Consider the following 21,447-nt stretch of genomic DNA (forward strand, 5'->3'; position numbering starts at 1 on the left):
TACAGCCAATTCTCATAATTTAAGACTCCCCAAACTTTAATTGTGCAGCTTCAAATGCTCCATATTCTATTTAGTTATTTAGTATAGTGGTTTATTTTCACTATTAGTGATGTAAACAGCAGGTACAAGCACAGAAGAACCAGAAGATGATCTTATTTCTACTATTAGTGAAAATAGGTCAAAAGAAAGTCGATTTTATTTACTATAGCTCGTATAAAAAAAGAAAAAAATCCTCAAACAACAATCCACAATAAATACCAGGGTACAAATCTGTCAGTGCCTTTTGTCTAAAACGTAGAAATTCTGTAGTGTTCCTAGCGCTGCAGTTTAATTCTCATTGAAATAAACTTGAAAATAAAGTAAATGCCTCCAGATTTTTGTTACACATGTTTACACAAGTATTTGAGGTTGTTTAAAACATGTACATGCAGGATATATTTAAAGAATAATTGTCAGTCTGATTTTTTTTCTCTCATTAACGGTATCAGCTCCAAAAATCCAGTAACGGTCGTTTAATGAAGTAGTGCTGCTTGTAGTGTTAATAACACGAATAATCTGACACTAAAGCCAGTTTGACCTTGAATGAGTCTCTCGTAACCAAAAGTCTTCATCCTTTCACTTTTCTTTTAAAATTAGATGAAGAGAAAACTTAAGTAGAAAAACAAACGCATTGTCCATTTTAAAGACACATCTACTGTATAAGTATTCAAACACTTTAACTTCACAGTTAAAAACGATAAAGAGCTAAAAAAAAAAAAACACTAAAAAAACATCAGTGCCCTCTGCAAGGTGTAAGTTTGCATAAATGATAATAGAAATTAAATGACAAAAAAATATAAGAACAGGAAGATTGAATTTGGGCATTTGCCACACACACACACACACACACTGGCGTGCAGCTGAGGAGTCAGTGGTGGAGTACTGGACAAAGCTCTTCCTGTTGGATGATCCACACAATGACCTCTGTTTTCCCACGTCGGGTCAGTTCAGCTCCTCCTCAACACAGACAAACCTGTTCTCCAACAATGCGAGGTCGCATGAATGTTCTCCACCAAATTACAAACCACCCCCCCACCCACTGGTTTAATGAGCTGGAGGTGCCGGTCCGTGTCAGGTATGCATGTCCGCTACGAGAAGACACATTTTCCTGGGCTTCCTCGTATTGTTTAAATTCTCTCGGACTCTAGAAATAAAGCTCAGGAAGATCTGCCCCTTAGTGAGAGCTTATCGGCCTGTTTTTTTTCTATTCTAATTGCCTTTTTTCATTTTTCCTTGTAGTGTCTTTTAAAAAATGACTTTAAGTTGTAACAGCTAGTTAAAATAGTGTTGCCTTTTGAAAACATCTTGACATTCAAGTTCTGTGGCTTCAAAAACCTTCATCAAGTAACACGATCCCTCAAAAATCTCCTTTTTCAAGTTTCAATAATATGTTTTAGTTACTGCATTGATCCCAGTCTCTGGTCTATTTAAAGTTTTTTTGTTGTAGTGAAATTCTGTTTGCTGTTTCTTCGAACATTTCCGTTTCAGGTCTTGACAGGTTGTTGTTTGGCCATCTATAGCATTTCGTATTCCTCTGACAGACGACAAAAGGAAATAAGATTAAATGAGTCACCCATTGCTGCTAATAACACCAAAACCTTTTGCCACAGTGATAGCTGTTAGTGGATGCATCTTACCCTCTTGTTGTCCCTTGTGTGAAGGACCAGCGGCGCCGTTAGACTCTGTTGCTGTTGTAACAATATGAACATAAAGATGTTAACTTTTAACTTAAAATAAATACAGACCATTGACTGACGAACTTACGCTGCATCTCGTCTTTCTTCCAGAAGCCTGAAGAGGTGGAAAACAAACAAGAGCAGTGATGTAAACAGCAGGTACAAGCACAGAAGAACCAGAAGATGATCTTATTTCTAAAGCAACAAACAAGATTTTTAAGACATAAGAGCAGTAATAGCAGCTCTGGTTGTTACTGACCTGGTTGCCATGGCATGGAAGCTGCAGGGAGACAAATACAACAGAGAATTAATATGTTGGTTAATTCTGCAGACAAGATGTCAGAATAATTTGATATTTGACAAACTTTTCTTGATGTTTTCATATTTTCATTTAACAAGCTCTAGTTTGGACCAGTGGGTTACACATATTAACAGGTCGCTTCCTCTTGAGTTTTTTTTCTGTCACCAGCACCTGTCGTGTATTTTTAGATGTGGAGCAACTGCAGCTCACAGTTTGAATCGAAAATACCCAAAACTGTATAAAACAACTTTTACTGTTCTGACTCGGAAATCTTTTTTTTTTTTTTCTTACCTTTTTCGAAGAACCACATCCCTGCAAGAAATCAACAGAGTGATTACAATCTGAGATTACATCCATCTTTATCAGTCTGAAATGAGATACAAGTGCAGGTAAGTGATCCAAATGAAACAGATTTTATTTGTATAAATCAAAGCTTAACTGCTGATGCTGAATGTTATTATGCTGATTAAATACAGTCTTCTGCTTTGTCACCTGCTTTGAATCTGTGAACGACAACCAGCAGGAGCACGGCGCTCAGCAGACAGATGAAGACTACGAGTCCTGAGTAGATCTTCAGATCCCCTACGACGGCGGCTGGAAAATGACAGCGATGAGTGATTTTTAATGGGAGCACTCTTCTGTTGTAGAGTTTGATGTTTTACAGTGATAACTCACAAGTGGTGCTGATGAGAGGGTTGGCGATGCGTTCACTGCTCTCCTGACTGATCGGATTCCGTAGCTCACAGCTGACCTCCGTCATGTTTGAATCATTCTCCTGGAAGAGCGGTGAAAAAGTAAATATTACCATTTATTTATTGAACACATTCACTTTTTAAACTGTTTTTTTTTTTTTTTGGGGGGGGGGGGGGGGGGGGAGCCTTCAGCATGTTTAGATTTACAACCAATCAAATAAATAATAGGAAAAGAGCTGAATCACATGAACAGAAAGAAAAGAACCAATATTTATTTTCATGACTTTATAAAGTTTATTTTCTCAGTTTATTACTTATTAATTTAGTCTATTCATTGATTAATCGAATCAGCACAGCCACAAAGATACCGACCAAAACTCCTCCCACTATATAAACAGTACCTTAACAATGACAAGCCAGTTGTCAGATGAAACTGACATCTCCTTATCATCGGACCTCCATCTGTAGGTGACTGGTTCAGCTCCGCTGGTGTTTCCAGCGCAGGTCAGATTACATGTGATCTTCTCCTCATCACAGGATGCAGTGACAGAAGGTGAAGGGACCGGAGCTGATGTCATTGGAAAAAGACTTTATTTTTTAAATCTCCACGTTGCTTCACTTAATCAAACTGTGTAACGGACTCACTTACAGATGACTATGAGTCGTATTGGCGTGCCCACGACGTTGTTGATCTCTGGCGTGTACATTTTGTTGTCGTGGTGAGTTAGGGCTGTGATTGTCATCACTCCGTTTGATGTGTTCAGGCGGCCGCGAACTTTAAAGAAACACGGACAGTGTCGGCTTTACAACTAAAGTCACACGTTATTGAAAATACGGCCACATTAAAAGACACGGTTTACCTTTAAAATGACGGTATTTTGTCATAACTGTTCCATCCCACAGTATCGCGATGTTAGGATTGTCTTTCCATGTGATGCTGGTGATGATGCCCGTTTCAGAGGCAGGTACGAGGTCGACTTCATCACCCAGTTTCCCGTAGACTGTATCAACTTCACGGACAAGACAGAGCTCAGTGGGCTGCTCTTATCACCCAAACATCCTTTAAATGGACCTTCAATTGACTGGAGTCAGATTTTAGATAATGGAGGTTAATCTGTTTCCTTTTGGCCAGTAATCTTTAGACTCATTTTACACAAGTGTCTCATAATGAGGGTTCAAGTTTTACTCCGAATAGTGCTCAACTCAGTATTTCTAAAATGAAAGCCAGGTGTGTCATCGACTACGCCTTTAGTTTTAGCAGTCTTTGACATGAAGCTGCATCTTGAAGCAGGCAGCTTTACTTTACTTTTCAATGTTAGAACATGTTCAGTGACAGAGTCCAGGAGACTAATCTGCATGTAATCCTAATTATTCTGTGGCGGACTGCACTCAGGTTTTTATTTCTTTTTCATCCTCCTCAATTATACTCTTCTATTCTATTTGTTTCTATTGAATTCTGTAGTAGCCTATTAAATTATGTTACAATTTATCACAATTAATGCTCTATTTGATGTTCAAGTCAATAGTTTTCTATTACATTTCTTATCCTATTCTTTTCTATCCAATCTGTTCGCCCCTATTCTATTCTATTCTATTCTATTCTATTCTATTACTAACTGTTCTGTAACTATTCTATTCTTCAAAGTATTCTACTTTATACTGCAGTGCTGTGTGTTGTTGTCTTGAGCTGCAGCAGTGTGGTAAACTAGCTGGTTCTGCACGCTGATCTGGTTTGGGTGGAGTCTGACATTTGGGAAACTGGAGCACCGAGAAACAATCCACAGCAAACAGGAAAAAAACTTCTTTTTTTTTTTTTTTTTATCATGCATAATCAACTCGGTTTAGAGAAAGCTTTGAATTGTAAACTCACCGGCCTTTCCAGTCCCAGCAGCTAAAATAACAACCAACCAGCCGACCCACACCAGCATGCAAGTCACAGACGGGCTCATCTTCGTCTGGTAAACAGTCAGAAACGAGGAGAAATCCACAGAAACCAAAGAAACATGTCAGACAACGTTAGTTAACGGCTAAACTCACTATAGTCTCAGCATCCTGGCTTTAACCGATATAATGAGATGAGAGAAATCAGGTCTGAAAGTGAAAGTTAAACTGAAACCACCTTCAACAGGCTCCGCCTCCCCCCGTATTATTTATTACCATTACATAAATACTAATATCTACAAAGATTGTTTTGTACTGTTTATATTGTTGGATCCTCAAAATAAAAGCTTTCATACTAATGCAACTAACTTTATATGATGCTTAATAAACTTTTTAAAAGAATATTAAAGTAATAATTCCAGATTCAAAGCGGCAAATCTACGCCCCCTGCCGGTTTACTGCAGCCAACACTTGACAGAAAAATAACTTTCTTTAAATCGTAATTACACCACAGTGTAATCTGATAAATAGGAGTGTAATAAATACTTCATATTTTGTCTCTTATAGAGTAAAGTATGGGCCCAAACTTGTCCTGAATCAGTCAATTCAGGGACAAATCGTTTCTAAAACCAACCCAAACCCAGAGATCACTCTGTAGATGCGTTTATTTATTCAGTCATGATTTATTTAAACCAAATTTAACACAGTAAAACAGTACCAGCAGTGAAATAAAGCACAAAAAGTTGCATCAGTGTATTGCTTACATTGCAGTATGCAATTTATCATATTACCTTACGTTTACATAAAAAAAATTAAAAAATAAATAAATTAAAAAAATTAAAAATTAAAAAGAGAAAGAAGACCAACAAAGTACTTTGTCGGAAATAAATGTTAAAAATGCTGCTAGAAGCTGAATAAAAATCATTGTAATAACTTCAAGCTGTAAATCCAGAGCCTCTGTGTTTTTGTTGTCTCATTATAAAACAGGTGAACATGTCATCTTGTTGGATCATTCATCTTTCAGGTTGGGCCAAGTTCAGAGGCTCCAGCTGCAGCCACAGGCCTCCCTCGGCACGCAGGACCAGTTGAGGGAGACGGCGAACTCCAGCAGAGCTGCTGCCTAACTCAGGGTTCACCCCCGGGGTCAGACGAAACCTGAGCAGGGTCAGCGCCACGACCACTCGCAGCTCTGCCAGGGCAAACTTCTGACCGATACAGTTCCTGTGAACAGACGTGGGTTATTTTCTCTACCGATACACTCCTGACTTATAGTCGGCGCTTAAATGATAAAACTCAACCTGGGGCCTGAGGAGAAGGGGATGAAGGAGTGAGCGTTGCGGGGCTCTGCGTTGGTCAGGTCAAAACGCAGAGGATTAAACTCCTGGTTAGAAAGTAGAGATCATACAGATTTAACATGACAGATTTATCCCAAAGTAGGAATCAAATTCAGATTATTTCGTCAACTTCTTACATGTGGGTTTTTCCAGACAGCAGGGTTGTGGTGTGTTCCATAAATACTGACCAAACAGATTGCACCTTGGGAAAGTTCACAGGAAAAAAAAAAGAAAGTATTTTGAGTCGAAAGGTGATCACAAACTGACAAAACACAGCTTCTTAAGTGTGCTCGTCACCCGCTGGTACTGTGCAGTCCCCCGGCAGCGCCATGTCCTGGGTGTACTTCCTCGTTACGGCCTGCACAGGACAGTGGAGCCTCAGGCTCTCTCTGATGCACATGGTGATGAAGGGAAGGTTGGTAAGATCCTCCCTTTAGATCAAGAGACGTGGAAGTGCACACATACTGTAAGTATTTGATCATTTTAACAGGAATTTAACTGATTTGTTCATCTGGTTTCATGGATGGATAAAGGGGTGTGTGTGTGTGTGTGTGTGTGTGTGTGTGTGTGTGTGTGTGTGTGTGTGTGTGTGTGTGTGTGTGTGTGTGTGTGTGTGTGTTTTCTGACCACTCTATTTCATGTTCATCTCGTCCCTTCATCAGATCCATCACTTCCTGCCTGCACTTTTCCTGATAGTGAGTGTGGCGCGCTAAATTGTAGAACGTCCAGCAAATCGCACTGGCTGTTGTGTCATGACCTGTGGAAACGGTAGGAGCATTTCATCTTATTTTAAAAGTGTCCGGGTACTTGTACTGTCAACTAAGACGAAGGTAACAAACTTTAAACTGCAGCTTTAAAGTAAGACTGTGTAACTTTCTGATGGAAGACAACATTCATTCTTTATTTCTATGATATTATTTTGTCTGTTCACCACCTCGGTCATGTTAGTTATGACTCTTTGCTTGTGCTGCTGTTAAACTATATTTTAGCCGCTATCCTTTTCCTGTAATTGACATTCGTCACCACAGAGTACGATGTTTAGTAAATGTTGCATCTCACCTGCAAACATGAAGGTGTTGGCCTCGGCCTGTATCTCCTCATCGGTGAGGCCTTTTCCGTTCTCATCCTGCAATGCACACATTTTAAAACAATATTTATCAGTAATACAGATTCACATTACAGTCCTTGGTCTTTTAAAATAATCTAATTGGTAGCCTTTTCTCATCTGCTTCCATCATGCTGCTTAAATTATATTTGATTATATTAATTACATGTCTTCTTCTGTCCCACCTTTGTCAGCAGTATAATGTCCACAAAATCTTTCCTCCTCCGTGGTGTTGTGGTGAGATTAGACTGCTGGTCAATCAGGGCACGGCGTTTCTGAACCACTTTCCTGGTGAACCTGCAAACCGTGGACAGAATACAGTAGAACAAAAATAGACACGACTAGAGCGGATTTTAAATATATTATCAAAGAAGATTAGAAATAATTTATTATGCATTAATATAGCATATTGTGAGTTACTGTGTGATACTGCACTTGAAAAGGTGGTGACCTAGAAAATTACAATTCAATAGAACTGATTATAAACATTATTTCATGAGAAAAAGAAGATAATCAGTAACAGATGTTTCAGTAGCTGCTTGGTTTTCACCATTTTGCAGTATTAGTGTGTCATCACACTTGCAGGAAGGTCAAAAGGTCAAACCAGTGCACTTACGTGTGTACAATGCTTAAGGCCTGTCTGAACCGTTTGCCCTGCAGTGATTTCCAGTAAATCCAGTCCCAGTGGTGTAAAATCTTCTGCCGGCGGTCTATGATCAGGTCGCTGAGCTCCACTATGGCTGACACGTACTCACTGGTCATCCTGCAGAGAGGATTTTTCTTCAGTACAGTGCAGTATAGGATATGTGGGTTGAAATAATTGTGTTTCCTCACTCCTGACAGTTGCTGTTGTAGCTGAAGGCACATTTCAGTAAACTGTCCAGTGTCATCAGAGTGACATGGTCAAACATCTCTATGTTGTTGCTGCCTTCTGCCACCAGGCGGCGCCACTTCTCCTGAAACACAGAAACAATGAGGGAGATGCAGGACACGAGTTTCAGCTTCTGCACAGAAACTAACCGAGATTTAAATTATACTTCAGCATTTTGAATGCTGCCTGTAGCCGTGTGCACATAAAATAAATCACTCTGATACAATCATGACCACAAAGCCAGGATAATAAATTATATCGTACAAAGCCAAATTAACTACAATGATTCACAATTACTCTTCTGATTTAAAGATGGGCAGACTTTACGTTTTAACAATGACGTAGAGCTCGCCACTATCGTCCTTTTATGTGCAGTTTTTGATGCAGACACCAATGGTTTTGCAGCCATTTTACAGATGTGTAAATTAAATGTCAAAGACACAGTTGTGTGTGCTGTGCATGTGTGTGTCTTACATGCATGGTTTTAGTTGAGGAGTTAAATGGGATGACGTAGCTCTTCAGAATGTCAAAATGAAAAGCTGGAGTCAGCAGTCGTCTCCTGCGAGCCCACTCCTCCCCGTTGCTTATCAACAGACTCTCTCCTGGGACACAAGACATAGATGAATAACACTTGGTGGTTGAGAACAGTGTCATGTGACTATATAACTACTGTAGTTTTGTTACACGAAAGTGTGCTGAAACATGAAACAAGCGGTGATTCAAACTGACTGGACGTTGATCAGAGCAACATGTGTTTGACTCACCCAGCCACGGACGCAGGTGGTCATAGATGAGCTCATCCTTCACTGTGATGTCGGCTTGAAGACGTAAATGGAAGAAGAAGAACATTAAGCGATGTAAACGTTGAGGTCGCTGCGCTGTTTGTTTCCGTGGTTTGTTACCCCACCAGGTGCCATCAGCAGAGGTTTGACGTAGTCAGGGTGGAAGAGTCTGACCAGGTGATAGAAAGGACCGATGAACCAGCCGCACGAGTGTTTGTACGTCCGCACTAAGTCGTCCACCTGCAGGAGGCCTTCTTCGGTGCCCTGCATCTGAGGCACAAAGGTTTTACCCTGAAACCAATCTTAAAGACGTGCACTGATGACCGCAGTCATACAGTGTGAAGGTGAGCGGGTTGCTAGATTCTCAGAGAGCATTTTATTGTAAAGAGAGCATCCCACACGGGTTTTCCTGTTCACGTTGTGTCACTATTTACCAAGCATGCCCAGATTGTAGATAATGTTAGTGTGTCCTACCTGACCCAGGTGGCCTATCAGCCATGAGTGTGCTGGTGGCTTGCTGAAGCAGGACAACCTGTGAGTGTACCAGGCGTGACGTAACAGCAGCCTGGCAGTCCAAACCGCAACCATAGCAACAAGTCCTGTACCGACTGCCTTCAGGACCAGGCAGAGGCCCGTCCAGCTGAGGACCTGAAAGAGGACACTCTGGAGGACAGCCATCCTGGTGCAGAAGGTCAGAAAGTAATCCCCGGAGCTTCAGGTGAGCATTTATCCTGCTGTGGCTGTGGGCGTGACAGCTGTTTATGTAGAAACATGCAGAAACCGATCCAGCGGTTATTGCAATTATTTCAACAGAAACAACTTCTGTAATTATTGTGAAACACCACTTCCTTGTTGCTTGGAAAAATAATCAGGTATTTTCCAGATCATCACATGACATGGAGACACAAAGGAGAAGATAAACTCAAGAAATAAACTGTGACTTTTTAAACAAACTTTGTAGAAGCTTTAAACCTCAAAAATAAAAAAACATAAGTCTCAATTAAAGATTTTATTGTCATCTCTCCCTTTGTTTTCAATCATTAGTTCTTAATTTGAGCAATTAATTTAAGCTCATGAGGAAACTTAATCTCTTCACCCTTTGGATGTAAATGATTTTTGTTTATTTTCATTTACATATTAATGGTCTTTTTCTCTTGTAAACTTTGTGAGAAGTTCCTTTAAAAATAGCAATCGGTCTGTACATCAACAGATTAGTTAGATGTTTTCAAAATATATTTTATAGCTTATTGAAACATAAAATTAGATTTTTATATGCTGGCAGGTTTCTTTTTTACTTGAGAATTTAAAATATCGAGTTGTTAAATTGTTCCTTACCTGAGTGATTGCTTTTACGAAGTCGCTCCTGAAGGCCACACTGATTGACACCTGGTTCACCTGCCGGTCAAAGCCAGAAGTCACTGAAAATGTGATTTCTGCTTGGCTTTTGCAGGCATCCTGAAACGAAAGGCTGAAAGCATGCGACGCAGTGCACGTTTCCAGGTGTAATGTTTACACCTGTCAGTTTCATGTAAGTTTAATTTATCCAAACAGGGCTTGTTAACTTGCACGTTTAACTAATTAGCGACCGATATTTCAACAGTTCCGGAAGGAGCTGGAATTTGTCCATAAACATTTGTTTTTCCATATATGTTTTTAATAGTAACACTACAACTTGTATAGGCTAGTATCTGGTCAGATTAAAAATTGTTTGATTAATATGAAAAAAAAAAAAATTTTATCATTGGGTATTGATGTTTGAAGAAAACAGCATGAACCATGATTTTAAATGTAGATGGAATCTTTATTTTACTCTAAACTCCAAATTATACATTTGGATTTTAATATAATTGCTTGTCTTTGAAAATCTTAATGTCCAATTGCATTACCCGAATAATATAAATAAGAGAGGTTAATACAAATAATAATTATAATTATAAGACCTTATTTGGGCTGTTTTGAAATTGGTTAAGTGACAACAAATTTTTGTAGGTGCTGAAATACTCTTTTACAAATGGATCTTATTTTCTGCACGGTCTCAGACAAGCTTTTGAAGAGCAGGAAATAGTTTTGTAATTTGGCAGATATTGCGTTCTTTAAAAGTGAAGTGGCCACACTGACTCTGTGACGTAAACTTAAAGTCTGGCTCAAGATTTTATGTCTGATGTGCATTTAGTTTTTCCACCCAGCCGATTTTTCTAGTCACAAGACTTTCAAAAAATGATAGTCTAGTGTCACAGCAGACCGTAGTTACTCCTTCTTCCTCCTGTGTACATGCGGCAGGTTTTCAGCTCGACATAAACAAAATGGCAGAAGGGCATGATGACAGGTGTGCCAACCAAAGGAGATCGCTACCTGCTTCCTGCTCCCCTCTGTCGTCTCGCTCCTGCAGCTCCACCCAGACGTGGCTGCGAGTCGGGTCTCCTGTGCCGCCTCCCTGGGATGATCCTCTGACGGGGCAGGATGAGGCACGCAGAGACCGTCGCATCGGGATGCTGTTGAGCGAATGTCCTTCGCCTCAATCCTACGAGGAACTCTCCTGCACCCGCCGAGCTTGCAGCCCTCTGGCTCCTCTCGTTGGCACCTTCATGACCTCCTCCGGGCCTCAGAGCGACGTGGTGAAACAAGGTTACCTGGGGAAGCTGGATCGGAACCACAGGAGGTATTTTGTCCTGAGAGCAGGAAGTCACACCGGGCCGAGCCGACTGGAGTGGTACAAGAACCAGGAGAAGTTCACGGCGACGGAGAAGTCTGCTGGTAAAGCTGCGATGTTCAGCTCGAGCAAGCAAGGGTTAGTAAAAGTAACTACAACTCATCAAAGGGCTTAAACGAGGTTTGGCAGCATGCATGAACTCATAAAATCAGCTATTTTAATCAGCCTTAATGACCAGCTCGGTAACCCTGGAACCAAAACACTCTCTGTGCATTATTTAACATTTTGCTGTCATTTGATTAGTGACTCATTTTTATAGTATTAAGTACCATAGTTTCAGTGTGCATAAGGAAGCATAAGGAAGGTAACTAAAGGAACGTTCAAATCTATAATAATATCCTGTTTCCCAGGGTAGTTTACCTGCGCTGCTGCCTCGGTGCCAGTCGGCTTGGCAGTTCCTGGAAAGGCCACATGGTGGCGCTGTATGCCAAGGATCAGACCCTGATGGTGGTGATGGAGGATCAGCGGGAACAAGAAGACTGGTACCTGGCCATCAAGAAACTGATGGAGGAAGAGCAGAAGGATGAAGAGCATGGAGACGGGGCGGATGAAGAGGACGATGGGTATTGCACGCTGTCCCCTTCGGCTTTCTTCAAAGAGGTTGGTCCAGAAGTTTATTGTTTTTGTCACATACAGTGGACATAAATAAACTAAAAGACCTCTTTCAGTACGATCGCTTCTTTATTGGGTATAAAGCTTTTGCTGCCTCTGCTCCTTTCACTTTGGTCAAAGGTGTGGCCCGTCACGGTGAAGCCCAGAGGTCTGGGCAGTTCCAAGTCCCTCACAGGGGAGAGCCGGCTCTGCCTCACTGCGACGTTTCTCATCTTGGTCCGAGTTTGTGCACGCAATGATTTGCCGTCTGTCTCGATACCTTTGTTGAGCGTTCGGCGCTTCGGCCACTCGGATGGCTTGTTTTTCTTGGAGCTCGGCAGGTCGGCACCGAACGGCCCTGGAGAGATCTGGATGGAAGCGAGAGACCACGGTGATTTAAAAAAAAAATTAAAAGTGATGTATATTTTTTACAGTGATGTGCCTCAACATGTGAGTGAGACTGATCCCTTTCATCCCTGCTATGCACAGGAAACCCAGCTCTGGCCCAGCACATTCATGAGGTGGTTCGGGAGATGGTCCGGACACTACAAGCTCTTCCAGACTTCAGCCGCTCACCAACCTCCAGTCACAGTCATACTCACATCCTACTGGCCTCAAAACGCTGCAGACCCAAATACAGAGATAAGCCCGTGAATGTGAGACCACCTGGTCCCCAGGCCCTGCTCCCCAGAAACCATGACATGCAGACTAGTCCAGCACAGTGTGACCTGAGGCCCTGCAAACCAGACCACACAAATCCTGAATCTACCCCGAGCTTCACCTCCCGTCTCAGCCCCTCCAGAGCCCAGCAGAGTGCTGTGCCTGAACCTGGTAGCTACATGGAAATGAAAACAGACCAGTGCAGTGGTAGAGTCTGTGAGGTGCAGGGCAGGGAGCCAATGGAGGAGGAGGAGGAGGAAGTGCCCGGCTACATGATCATGTCCCCGCAGGTCAGCCCCAGCACTTCTGTGTTATCTCGGGATGATTATGTGACCATGGTGAGCCCACATAAACCCAACCGGCCGGCTCACTCCATCTCCTCCTCTTCCCTTCAAACATCACTCAACAGGTGCTTAGGACACTTTGCAGGACACACGGCAAGTTTAAGCCTCAAAATTTACCATGAAGTTACCAATAAATACAACTTGTGTTCTTTTAGCTCCACGGCGAACTCCCCTCTGCACCCGTCACGCCATCGGACGGACGAACACAGTCCGCAACGCTGGCTTGTGACGTCAGTCCAACGGTCAGGAACAGAAGCTGACCAATCACAGATGAGCATTGGCTGCTCCGCTCAAGCACAGGATGACGCAAGGCAGCAGGAACAACCAGCACAGACCAGAGCCAGTTCTGGTCCTGGGAGGAGTGTTGATGGATGCGGCCTGATGACCACGAGCAGACCAGACTGTACGAGGCCACAGCAGAGAGCGGAGAGTCTGAATTCTCATCCAGGCCGCTTTAGTCGACTCATAGTTGTACCGCATCAGTTTGCCGTTAGAAGAACTTGGCTGTCATCATGTCTGCCATCATGCCTTCGAGCTAAAGATAGATCCTGAGTGTTTGTACTAAATTATGTCTCAACAGAAACCGATTATTTATTCTGACACAGAAAATAACTTTATTGTCACAGGCCATGAAGTATTGAACTTGATGAATGAGAATATTTCACTCAGATTGTTGCAGGCACTTGTTTCACTTAATCACACTTGCATGTTGCACACTTGATGTGAAAGTGCACGTGTAAAAAGAAACTTACCTTTAATGTCTTGCACTGCATACTGGAGTATATGTTTGAGAAAAATAAAGTTTTGTTTGTCTGAAAAAGTGTCTGATTATATTTCAGTCAAACATCCAAAGCTAAGACTGAAAACTGCCCAGATTTAACTGCTGATTTGAACTATTTTGTATCCTCTTTAATGTACAGTAATGCATCATAATTTTAGCGTGACTGTCCTGTGACAACCACGTGGATTTTTCACAATACATTCAGGAAGATTGAATTAATTTGAGAAATACAAGATTACAAACTCTTGTAGATAAGTGGTTTTCACTTAAAAATATATATATATATATATATATATATATATATAAATAACAGGATTGCGCAATAAAGAGGACAGTATTCACGTGCTCTGAGGAATTTAACCTGCAACTCTGACAATATTAAATACGATATGTGCAAACTGTATATTTATTTCCCATATGTCAAGAACTAATTGATGTTTACGGAAGTGACATGACGTCACACTATTTAAACCCATCCCACTTTTTCAAGTCGAATCTATTTGCACTGTTAAATGTTAAATAAACGCTAATTAAGTGAATGCAACACAAAGACACGTCAGTCTAAAGGTCTACTCTTTTGCATAGGCAAGAAAATGCAGCTTACCTTCGTTGTTATGGGAAAACGAGCCTTGATGAACCCTCCCAAACAAACACACGTGCCCGCATGGACCTCCTCCCTCCGTTTTCTCTTCCGGCCAGCTGAGCTGCACCTGCAAGACAATATGCGGCACTGCCGCCTGCTGGTCGGGAGAGTGAACTGCAAAGTAAATTCTCAACCTGCTGGAAGGCTATTAAAGTAGAGGGGCTATTTCAGTCTTTACTTTGGTTGAATGCCTTTTAAATTTGTAGATTTTGTGTCTCGCCACTGTACTGTAGAAGTACTGCAAGAGCACGTCCACTTCCTGCTACTTTGTGGTTTTACTTCACTACACTTCTCGAACAAATTATGATTTTTTTTTACATGCAAACACACCTGATTTAATTATCCGGCCGCCGTTATGTCCAGCCTGTGTTGAAGACATTAAAGGAGGCACAGATTGACTTCAAACATCATGTAACCACGTAAGGAATTAAAGCCGCAGCATCTGATAACACAGAAATCGATTCATCTTCGCCTTTAATTGCATGTTTGCCATTACAGAAAACATATTTTACAGTTTTTACAAACATTCATGTAGAAGTTCACACTAAAAGCAACATCCTTCTTTCTTTTATAACTACAGACTAACTCACGGTCTTTGCCAAAATCCCAACCTCTTCAAAAATATATATATATACTGTATATATATAGACTTGTTAGTGCACAGCGGAAAAATATAAAGTGCTTGGAAAAAAAACCTCCTGTTGCTCAAAATGGCAGATCTTTAACAACAAAACATCACAAGATGATTGTTAAAGGACCACGACAATGAAGTAATGCAAATTAGACAAGCGTACTTCAGGACACGCAGCTGTGGACACATTAACAACAACAATCTGAATTACCATTGATTACATACACAAGCTCGGAAATTCATACCATATCAACCCAGTAAAAAAAGAGAAATACTGCATGCACACTCTTGCTTAAATTCCTGTCTACCATAGAGAGGGAAAAAAACCAGTGAGATGAATCATGAAAAAGCCCCATTAAACCGTTCAAAGTCATCCAGATTTCCTACTTTTCTTCTGGGATGGTTTTTGGGAAAGAGTGCAACGAGAGTAGTGTTTCACCATGAAGAGTGAAGGTTTCCTCTCTCCTCTCTGCTTGCTTGAATGCCTTCAGGACTCTGAGCCTGGTTGTGACCCGATGTGGACAGAAACATGGCGAAGGAGAGCAGGTGTTATTTTGAGGACATCAAATCTAATATGGTTTATTCTAACCTTACGTTTCTTTTTATATTGTTTCCTACATGTTAAATGACAGACATCCTGAAGGAGCCACTGACCTGCGATGTATCTCGCACCGACTAACATCAACATGCTGCCCATGATGTAGAAGCCCAGCGGGACGCTGCTGAAGATACTGGTTTCACCTTTAAAGTTGGACACGGAAACAATTTTCAAAGCTCAAACAATTATTATGGTACGACTCGGGAGGACTGAAGATCAGCATTGTAGATTTAAATGTAAATATGGGCGTGTTTTAAGATAGACTATAAAATATGTGAACTTGTCCTTTAATATTTGGGCATTTATTTGTCTTGTAAAGCACATTGTAATTCTGTTTGAAAAACTTAACATGAATAAAGTTTATAATGATAATAATGTGAATATCTGACCGTTTCCATTACACACAGGTTCCGTCGTCTCCCAGTTCATGGATTTCTGAACCGCCTTTTTCCACCTCGCGTACCGAAACTCGCTTTCTGCTGAGCACAGAGAGAAGTTTGTATAAAGCAGCAGCGACTGATGACACGCAGGGCATGGTCGTCGTCGTCGTCCCGTCGGCAGCACGCCGTTACCTTCTGGGTTGATCTGCGGCTCGAACTTCTCCGACGTGACTTCGCTCAGGTCCTCCGGGTTCAGGCTCCACACGCTCACCCCCTCCGCTGACCCGGCTGCCATCGCTGCACCGAGCGCCGTCGTCTCCGGCATCGACGGCTTCACTGGAAATAACAATGAACGCGACATTTACAGGTGATAACGACAGTCAGTAGAAGTACGGAGACTTTTCTTCGTTAGAATAACACTAAAGCACCGAGCTGTGTTTTGGGTTGCATTCTGGAGACGGTCTGAAAGAATCTAGAGGCAATTTTGTGCCAGGGAGAACTCACCAGTTTGGTCACGGCCAGTTTGTTTAATATGGAACCACGTGGCTCTGATGTAAAAAAGTGAGACAGGAAATGAAAGGACGTCTCACCGACAGGGATGCAGAGAATGTCGGCCTGCAGCTGCATCAGCAACCTGTTGGACGTCATCCCTCCGTCGACCTGGAGCTGAGTCAGCGGGATGCCGCTGTCCTGGTTCATGGCGTCAAGTATCTGCAGCCAAACAGATCTTACAATTAATGTATAAAAACCTGCATCGAAACAAATTAAAAAAAACAAAAAAACACTGACGAGACACTTATTTCACTTCATGAAGCTGGTGCAGGACATTTCTCTGAGGACCAATCAGAGCAGGAGAAAGCTCTCACCTCTCGTGTCTGGAAACAGACGGCTTCTAGTGCCGCAAACGCCAGATGATTCTTATTAGTGAACTGAGTTAACCCGCAAATGATCCTGTGACACGGAGAGAGAGTTGTTAAGAGGGCATGCGCTGCGAGATGTTGATCACACTACGGAGCAGCTGGTGGTCGTACCCTCTCGCACTCGGCTCCCAGTAAGGCGCGTAAAGACCCGAAAACGCAGGAACGAAATAGCAACCGTAGGACGTGCCGACTGATGCAGCCAACTTCTCTGTAAAGGGACAGAAACAGGACAGGAAGTGGGATGTTACTAATAACAGCTCCTTGAAATGCTTGCACTTGTTTGTTGCATCTTTTACAGATAATCGAGACATGACATGACACCACAGCCCTGAATATGCGGAGGAGGAGGAGGAGGAGGAGGAGGAGGACGTACCGAGCTCCTCCGATGATCCGATGATCCCGAGATTGTCTTGCAGCCAACGGACCACAGCTCCTGCGATGGCCACGGAGCCCTGCAGAAAAGATGCAGAAAAAACAAAAAGGTTGACACACAGAAAACTAGTACCAATATGTGAACTATTATTTGACTGTTTACACATTTTAATTAAGAATAATTAGTATGTTATAATGTACCTCTAGTGCATAACAGGCCGGTTGGTCCCGACCCAGTTTGTAGGCCACAGTGGTCAGAAGACCGTGATCTGACAGCACAGGCTGAAAAACACAACACAGGAAAAATGTCACTGTATGCAAATGCGTGCAGATGTTAGTATTTTTCGTTCCAAGTCTCCAGTACCTTGGATCCAGTGTTTCTCAGGAGGAAGCAGCCGGTCCCGTACCTGCAACAGATGATAAACCTTTTCAGCTGGATTTCTAACAAAGGAGAAGCCATGAACTGAAGAAGCTCAAAAGTCACGTACGTGTTTTTAGCTTGCCCGTCCTGGAAACACATCTGTCCGACAAGAGCTGCTGACTGATCCCCAAGACACTGTTTACAATAAAATACAGAGATTTTATTGCACATGAAGCACCGTGACAATGTTGGTGACGTAAAAAAACTGAGATTAACTCACCCCTGAAATGGGAATACCTGAAAGAGCCCCTGATTTCTGTCATAAAAGATCATAAAACCATGTTTAGTCAGTGAATGGGAACTTTCTGTTTCTGCTATAACTTGATTTACTTCTGGTCGTAACATGTTTGACAATGGATTATTACTTAAAAATTAAAAAAGACGTGAATTGTCTGTTATGTTAAGTAGAAGCTGATATTATCAGGACCGATTATCAGACATATAAAATCAAACACCTGCGTGCATATTTGATGCTAAAATACCACCAACAGAAAAACGTAAGTTCACAAAAATCTATGAAAAAAACCATCTTTTTCTCATCACTATGAGCAACAACGTCGTCCTGACACTGAAAATACACTCGTTATTTGACTACGAGGCCAAATAACAGAAATACACTGAACTATTTTCATTTCTACCACAGGATTTATAAATAAAGCAAAGTGAAAACACTGAGGGAACACAAAAATGGTGAGTGTGAACCTGCTTTAATTAAAATGTCATCACTCCTACGTGCAGCTTTCCCTTTGGACAGATTTTATTTTTTTAAAAGAGAAGAGAAAGTCGATGAAATTAAACCGCCAAAGAGTGAAGACATTTAGAAGATGTGATGGGACGTGGCGGAGGACGAGGGCCTGATTAGAAAGCTGAGGGCGTCATGACAACCGGCTGAGTAGCGTGCCACCACAGAAGCGATGAGGGATGGAGGGGGACCATCCAGTACATTTCCAAAGGAGCCTGTACTGTGTGTACGATGTCATGTTGTTATTTACACTTCAAATACTGCGTTCGAATATTAATTCTATGACGTTTCATCAGACTTTTAAAAAAAAAATAATAATTTATTAAACCTACTGCTTTCTACATAAAACGATTTATAACATGAGCCTTCACCTGGATGTTTGGAAATGCACTGCGTGATGGCGTGTTGTTGAGAAGCAGGGCGGGTTAATTTTTTTTTTGCATGAGGAGGAGTAAATAGTGATGGCGAGTGTCACTTACCCGGCTAGAACATATTTTCTACCAGTGAGAGAAGAGAGACAATGGCACACACAGAAAAGATGCCTAAAAGGATTTCTGAGTCAAACTTCATGCACTTCAACAGAGTGAGAGCACGAAAACATAAAATAAACAAACCTCACGTATCTTATTAGTGGGCTGTTTTGAACACTGGACACAGCAGCGACATCATTAAGATTAATAGTTCATATTAACGCTGCTCACAGTGAAATTGTAAGTAGGCTTAAGTGGATTTTGGCGTTGCTCACCATGAGGCCGTATATTTCTGACGAACTCCTCACCCGGGGCAGGATCTCCATGGGGACACCGAAATATCTGAGGGGAGGCGGAGGATTTGGGGTTTGGGTGTCGGAGGCTGGTTGTTATTTACAAGCTTTCAAAGAACCGACAGGCGAGATCGAAGGTCAGCTGTCGTACTTGCACAGTTCCGGGTCCCAGTCCATGGAGTGGATGTTGAACAGCATGGTTCTGCTGGCGTTGGTCACGTCTGTGCAGTGGACGCCGCCGGATTTACCTCCTGTCAAACACTGGTGAGGCCAGACATCACACACACACACACACATCACACATCGGGTGAGTTCCTCGCCATCCCGACGGAGGAACGTCTCACTTAACGGCTCATTATTACCCAGATGAGCCAGGAGTCGATGGTGCCGAACATGGCGCGGTGCGACTCCACGGCTTCCTGGACCTCGTCCACGTTGTCCATCAGCCAGCGGAGTTTCACCGCGCTGAAGTAAGTGCTGATGGGGAGCCCCGTTTTATGCTGCAGGACGACAGAAACAAGTCAAAAAGGCTGCAAGACTGCAAAGTTCTTAAATCGGTATTACATTTAATGGGATATTAAAAAAATAATAATAATAAAAAAGGAATAGCAATTGAAAACAATCAGATAACAATCAGATAACAGCCTGCACCTTCAAGTGGTTCTTATTCCTTCCGGGAGTTTTGTTGATGAGACGTTCCACCGTCGACTGAGTCCGCAGGTCCAACCACACTGAACAAACAAGCACCCGCAAATCAGAAGCAGTTCGATCTTAAGTTCACTAAAAGCAAAGAGATTCACAGCATTACCGATGGCGTTGTAGAGGGGCTCCCCCGTCTCTTTGTCCCACACCAGCGTGGTCTCTCTTTGGTTTGTCACTCCGACAGCTGAAGAAAAAACAAAACAATCGAGCAACAATTCACTAAAGATTTGATATGCGGACGAAGCGCCGCTTCAACAGCTCACGGTAACTCCTCCGAATACCTTTGATGTTCGAGATGTCGATGTTGAGCTGCATCAGCTTCTCGCACGTCCGCTCCATGCACTCGTACACCGACTGCAGGATCTCTTTGGGGTCCTCCTCCACCCATCTGGGAAAACAAAAACAGGGCGAAATCATTTTACATTCAGGGTGCATTTGTTTGGGAACGTACGTGATTCAGACTCACTCACCCTTCTTTGGGGAAGCTCTGCTTGATCTCCACCTGGTGATGGCTGAGGAGCTCTGCTGTCTTTGAATTGAACACCTTCAAACAGCCCAAAACAGCCGGTGTCAACAGTCTCAACAATTATCACCAGTTAAAAATTACATCTGTGCAAGAAGTCACGGTTGGTGCTGAAAGAAAATCCAATTTGATAATAAACTATACTGCAATTAAAATTGTAAAAGGAGAAATTGAAAGCAGATTAGGAAATATTGAACTTTTTAAATCAGAAAAATATATAAAAATTTTTTTTTTTTTTTTTTAAATCTGTTTACAAGACTTTAATCTCAGTTATTAAGACATATGCTGGACACGATGCACCCAAGGACACCTGCGGGTGCAACACGTTTATGATGCAGACATGACGACGTCACACCTCCGGTGAGGAGTCCGTCCCGTCCCGTCCCGTCCCGCCCCGGTTCGTCTTACCAAAAACCGAGTCGAGCTTGTGCCTTGGTCGATGGCAGCAACCAGCGGCCCGAGCATCATCCGGTGTGAGGACGCAGCCATGGTGCCTTTCATGGGCAGGAAACCGATTACCACCCGCCGGCAAAGCGGCTCAGGGCTCCACGCAAACTCGGGTGGTTCAGACGGTGGGTCAGTCGCCGCATTCAAACGTAACGACTCTCTGGCCCTGAGTGATGACGCACTCATCTGCGGGTTTGCGAATCCAAAACATGTCGTTGTTAATATGCATTACCCAAATAGGATCAAAAATCATAAAACTCGTGTTGTCTTTGCTTGCGGGGGTTTGAACATCTGTTATATTACATTTTAGAAGAAAAGACCCAAACAAAAAAAAGAGGCGTTCCCATACCGGGAGTCGAACCCGGGCCGCCTGGGTGAAAACCAGGAATCCTAACCGCTAGACCATATGGGACGATGCGACACTGTTACGAATAATCTCGATATGTCCTGAACACGTGCGTCTTTTGTTCGTTATTCATTAAAACACACCGCGTAACTTTTTACTGACCTCCTAATAAACCTTGGTGGTCTTAGCAAC

The 21,447-nt window shown here is 42.4% G+C and overlaps 4 protein-coding genes and 1 non-coding gene across 6 annotated transcripts; 1 reads left to right on the forward strand and 4 right to left on the reverse strand.

Moving 5' to 3' along the window:
• Positions 1-166: 166 nt before the first annotated feature.
• On the reverse strand, positions 167-4,831 carry LOC138628713 (lymphocyte function-associated antigen 3-like). Its single transcript, XM_069711907.1, has 11 exons — positions 4,579-4,831; positions 3,569-3,718; positions 3,358-3,483; positions 3,110-3,276; positions 2,692-2,791; positions 2,509-2,610; positions 2,308-2,328; positions 1,975-1,995; positions 1,804-1,830; positions 1,677-1,727; positions 167-1,573 (listed from the first exon to the last, which is right to left on the reverse strand). The coding sequence occupies exons 1-11, from the start codon at positions 4,655-4,657 to the stop codon at positions 1,554-1,556; spliced, it is 864 nt and encodes a 287-aa protein (XP_069568008.1). The 5' UTR covers positions 4,658-4,831; the 3' UTR covers positions 167-1,553.
• Positions 4,832-5,276: 445 nt separating this feature from the next.
• cyp4f3 (cytochrome P450, family 4, subfamily F, polypeptide 3) lies at positions 5,277-9,359 on the reverse strand. The gene is made up of 13 exons (XM_069711906.1): positions 9,156-9,359; positions 8,807-8,951; positions 8,664-8,717; positions 8,374-8,501; positions 7,863-7,984; positions 7,645-7,791; positions 7,214-7,325; positions 6,983-7,049; positions 6,551-6,680; positions 6,221-6,354; positions 6,061-6,125; positions 5,888-5,970; positions 5,277-5,810 (listed from the first exon to the last, which is right to left on the reverse strand). The coding sequence occupies exons 1-13, from the start codon at positions 9,357-9,359 to the stop codon at positions 5,603-5,605; spliced, it is 1,599 nt and encodes a 532-aa protein (XP_069568007.1). The 3' UTR covers positions 5,277-5,602.
• On the forward strand, positions 9,310-13,646 carry LOC138628710 (insulin receptor substrate 2-like). Its single transcript, XM_069711902.1, has 7 exons — positions 9,310-9,399; positions 10,132-10,209; positions 10,962-11,469; positions 11,742-11,991; positions 12,124-12,373; positions 12,472-13,051; positions 13,142-13,646. The coding sequence occupies exons 3-7, from the start codon at positions 10,985-10,987 to the stop codon at positions 13,536-13,538; spliced, it is 1,962 nt and encodes a 653-aa protein (XP_069568003.1). The 5' UTR covers positions 9,310-9,399; positions 10,132-10,209; positions 10,962-10,984; the 3' UTR covers positions 13,539-13,646.
• Positions 13,647-14,867: 1,221 nt separating this feature from the next.
• Positions 14,868-21,052, reverse strand: LOC138628711 (glycerol kinase). 2 transcript variants are annotated; one of them, XM_069711905.1, is made up of 21 exons: positions 20,871-21,052; positions 20,410-20,483; positions 20,221-20,327; positions 20,046-20,123; positions 19,889-19,968; positions 19,600-19,737; positions 19,389-19,498; positions 19,220-19,286; positions 18,954-18,971; positions 17,953-17,988; positions 17,800-17,867; positions 17,676-17,718; positions 17,513-17,593; positions 17,313-17,391; positions 17,051-17,147; positions 16,886-16,970; positions 16,610-16,730; positions 16,212-16,355; positions 16,029-16,115; positions 15,696-15,782; positions 14,868-15,542 (listed from the first exon to the last, which is right to left on the reverse strand). In XM_069711905.1, exons 1-21 carry the CDS (start codon positions 20,961-20,963, stop codon positions 15,529-15,531), a joined length of 1,707 nt encoding a protein of 568 aa, XP_069568006.1. In that variant the 5' UTR covers positions 20,964-21,052; the 3' UTR covers positions 14,868-15,528. The 2 variants fall into 2 exon arrangements, with proteins under 2 accessions (XP_069568006.1, XP_069568005.1); XM_069711904.1 differs by having other exon boundaries at positions 16,029-16,118.
• Positions 21,053-21,249: 197 nt separating this feature from the next.
• Positions 21,250-21,321, reverse strand: trnae-uuc (transfer RNA glutamic acid (anticodon UUC)). Its single transcript has one exon. It is a non-coding gene; the product is annotated as a tRNA-Glu (tRNA).
• Between the last annotated feature and the right edge of the window lie 126 nt (positions 21,322-21,447).

Source organism: Brachyistius frenatus, unplaced genomic scaffold (genome assembly GCF_029030835.1).
Source record: "Brachyistius frenatus isolate BFR_SWC_R1_liver_20210118 unplaced genomic scaffold, ASM2903083v1 Contig_103, whole genome shotgun sequence".
Classification (NCBI taxonomy): domain Eukaryota; kingdom Metazoa; phylum Chordata; class Actinopteri; family Embiotocidae; genus Brachyistius; species Brachyistius frenatus.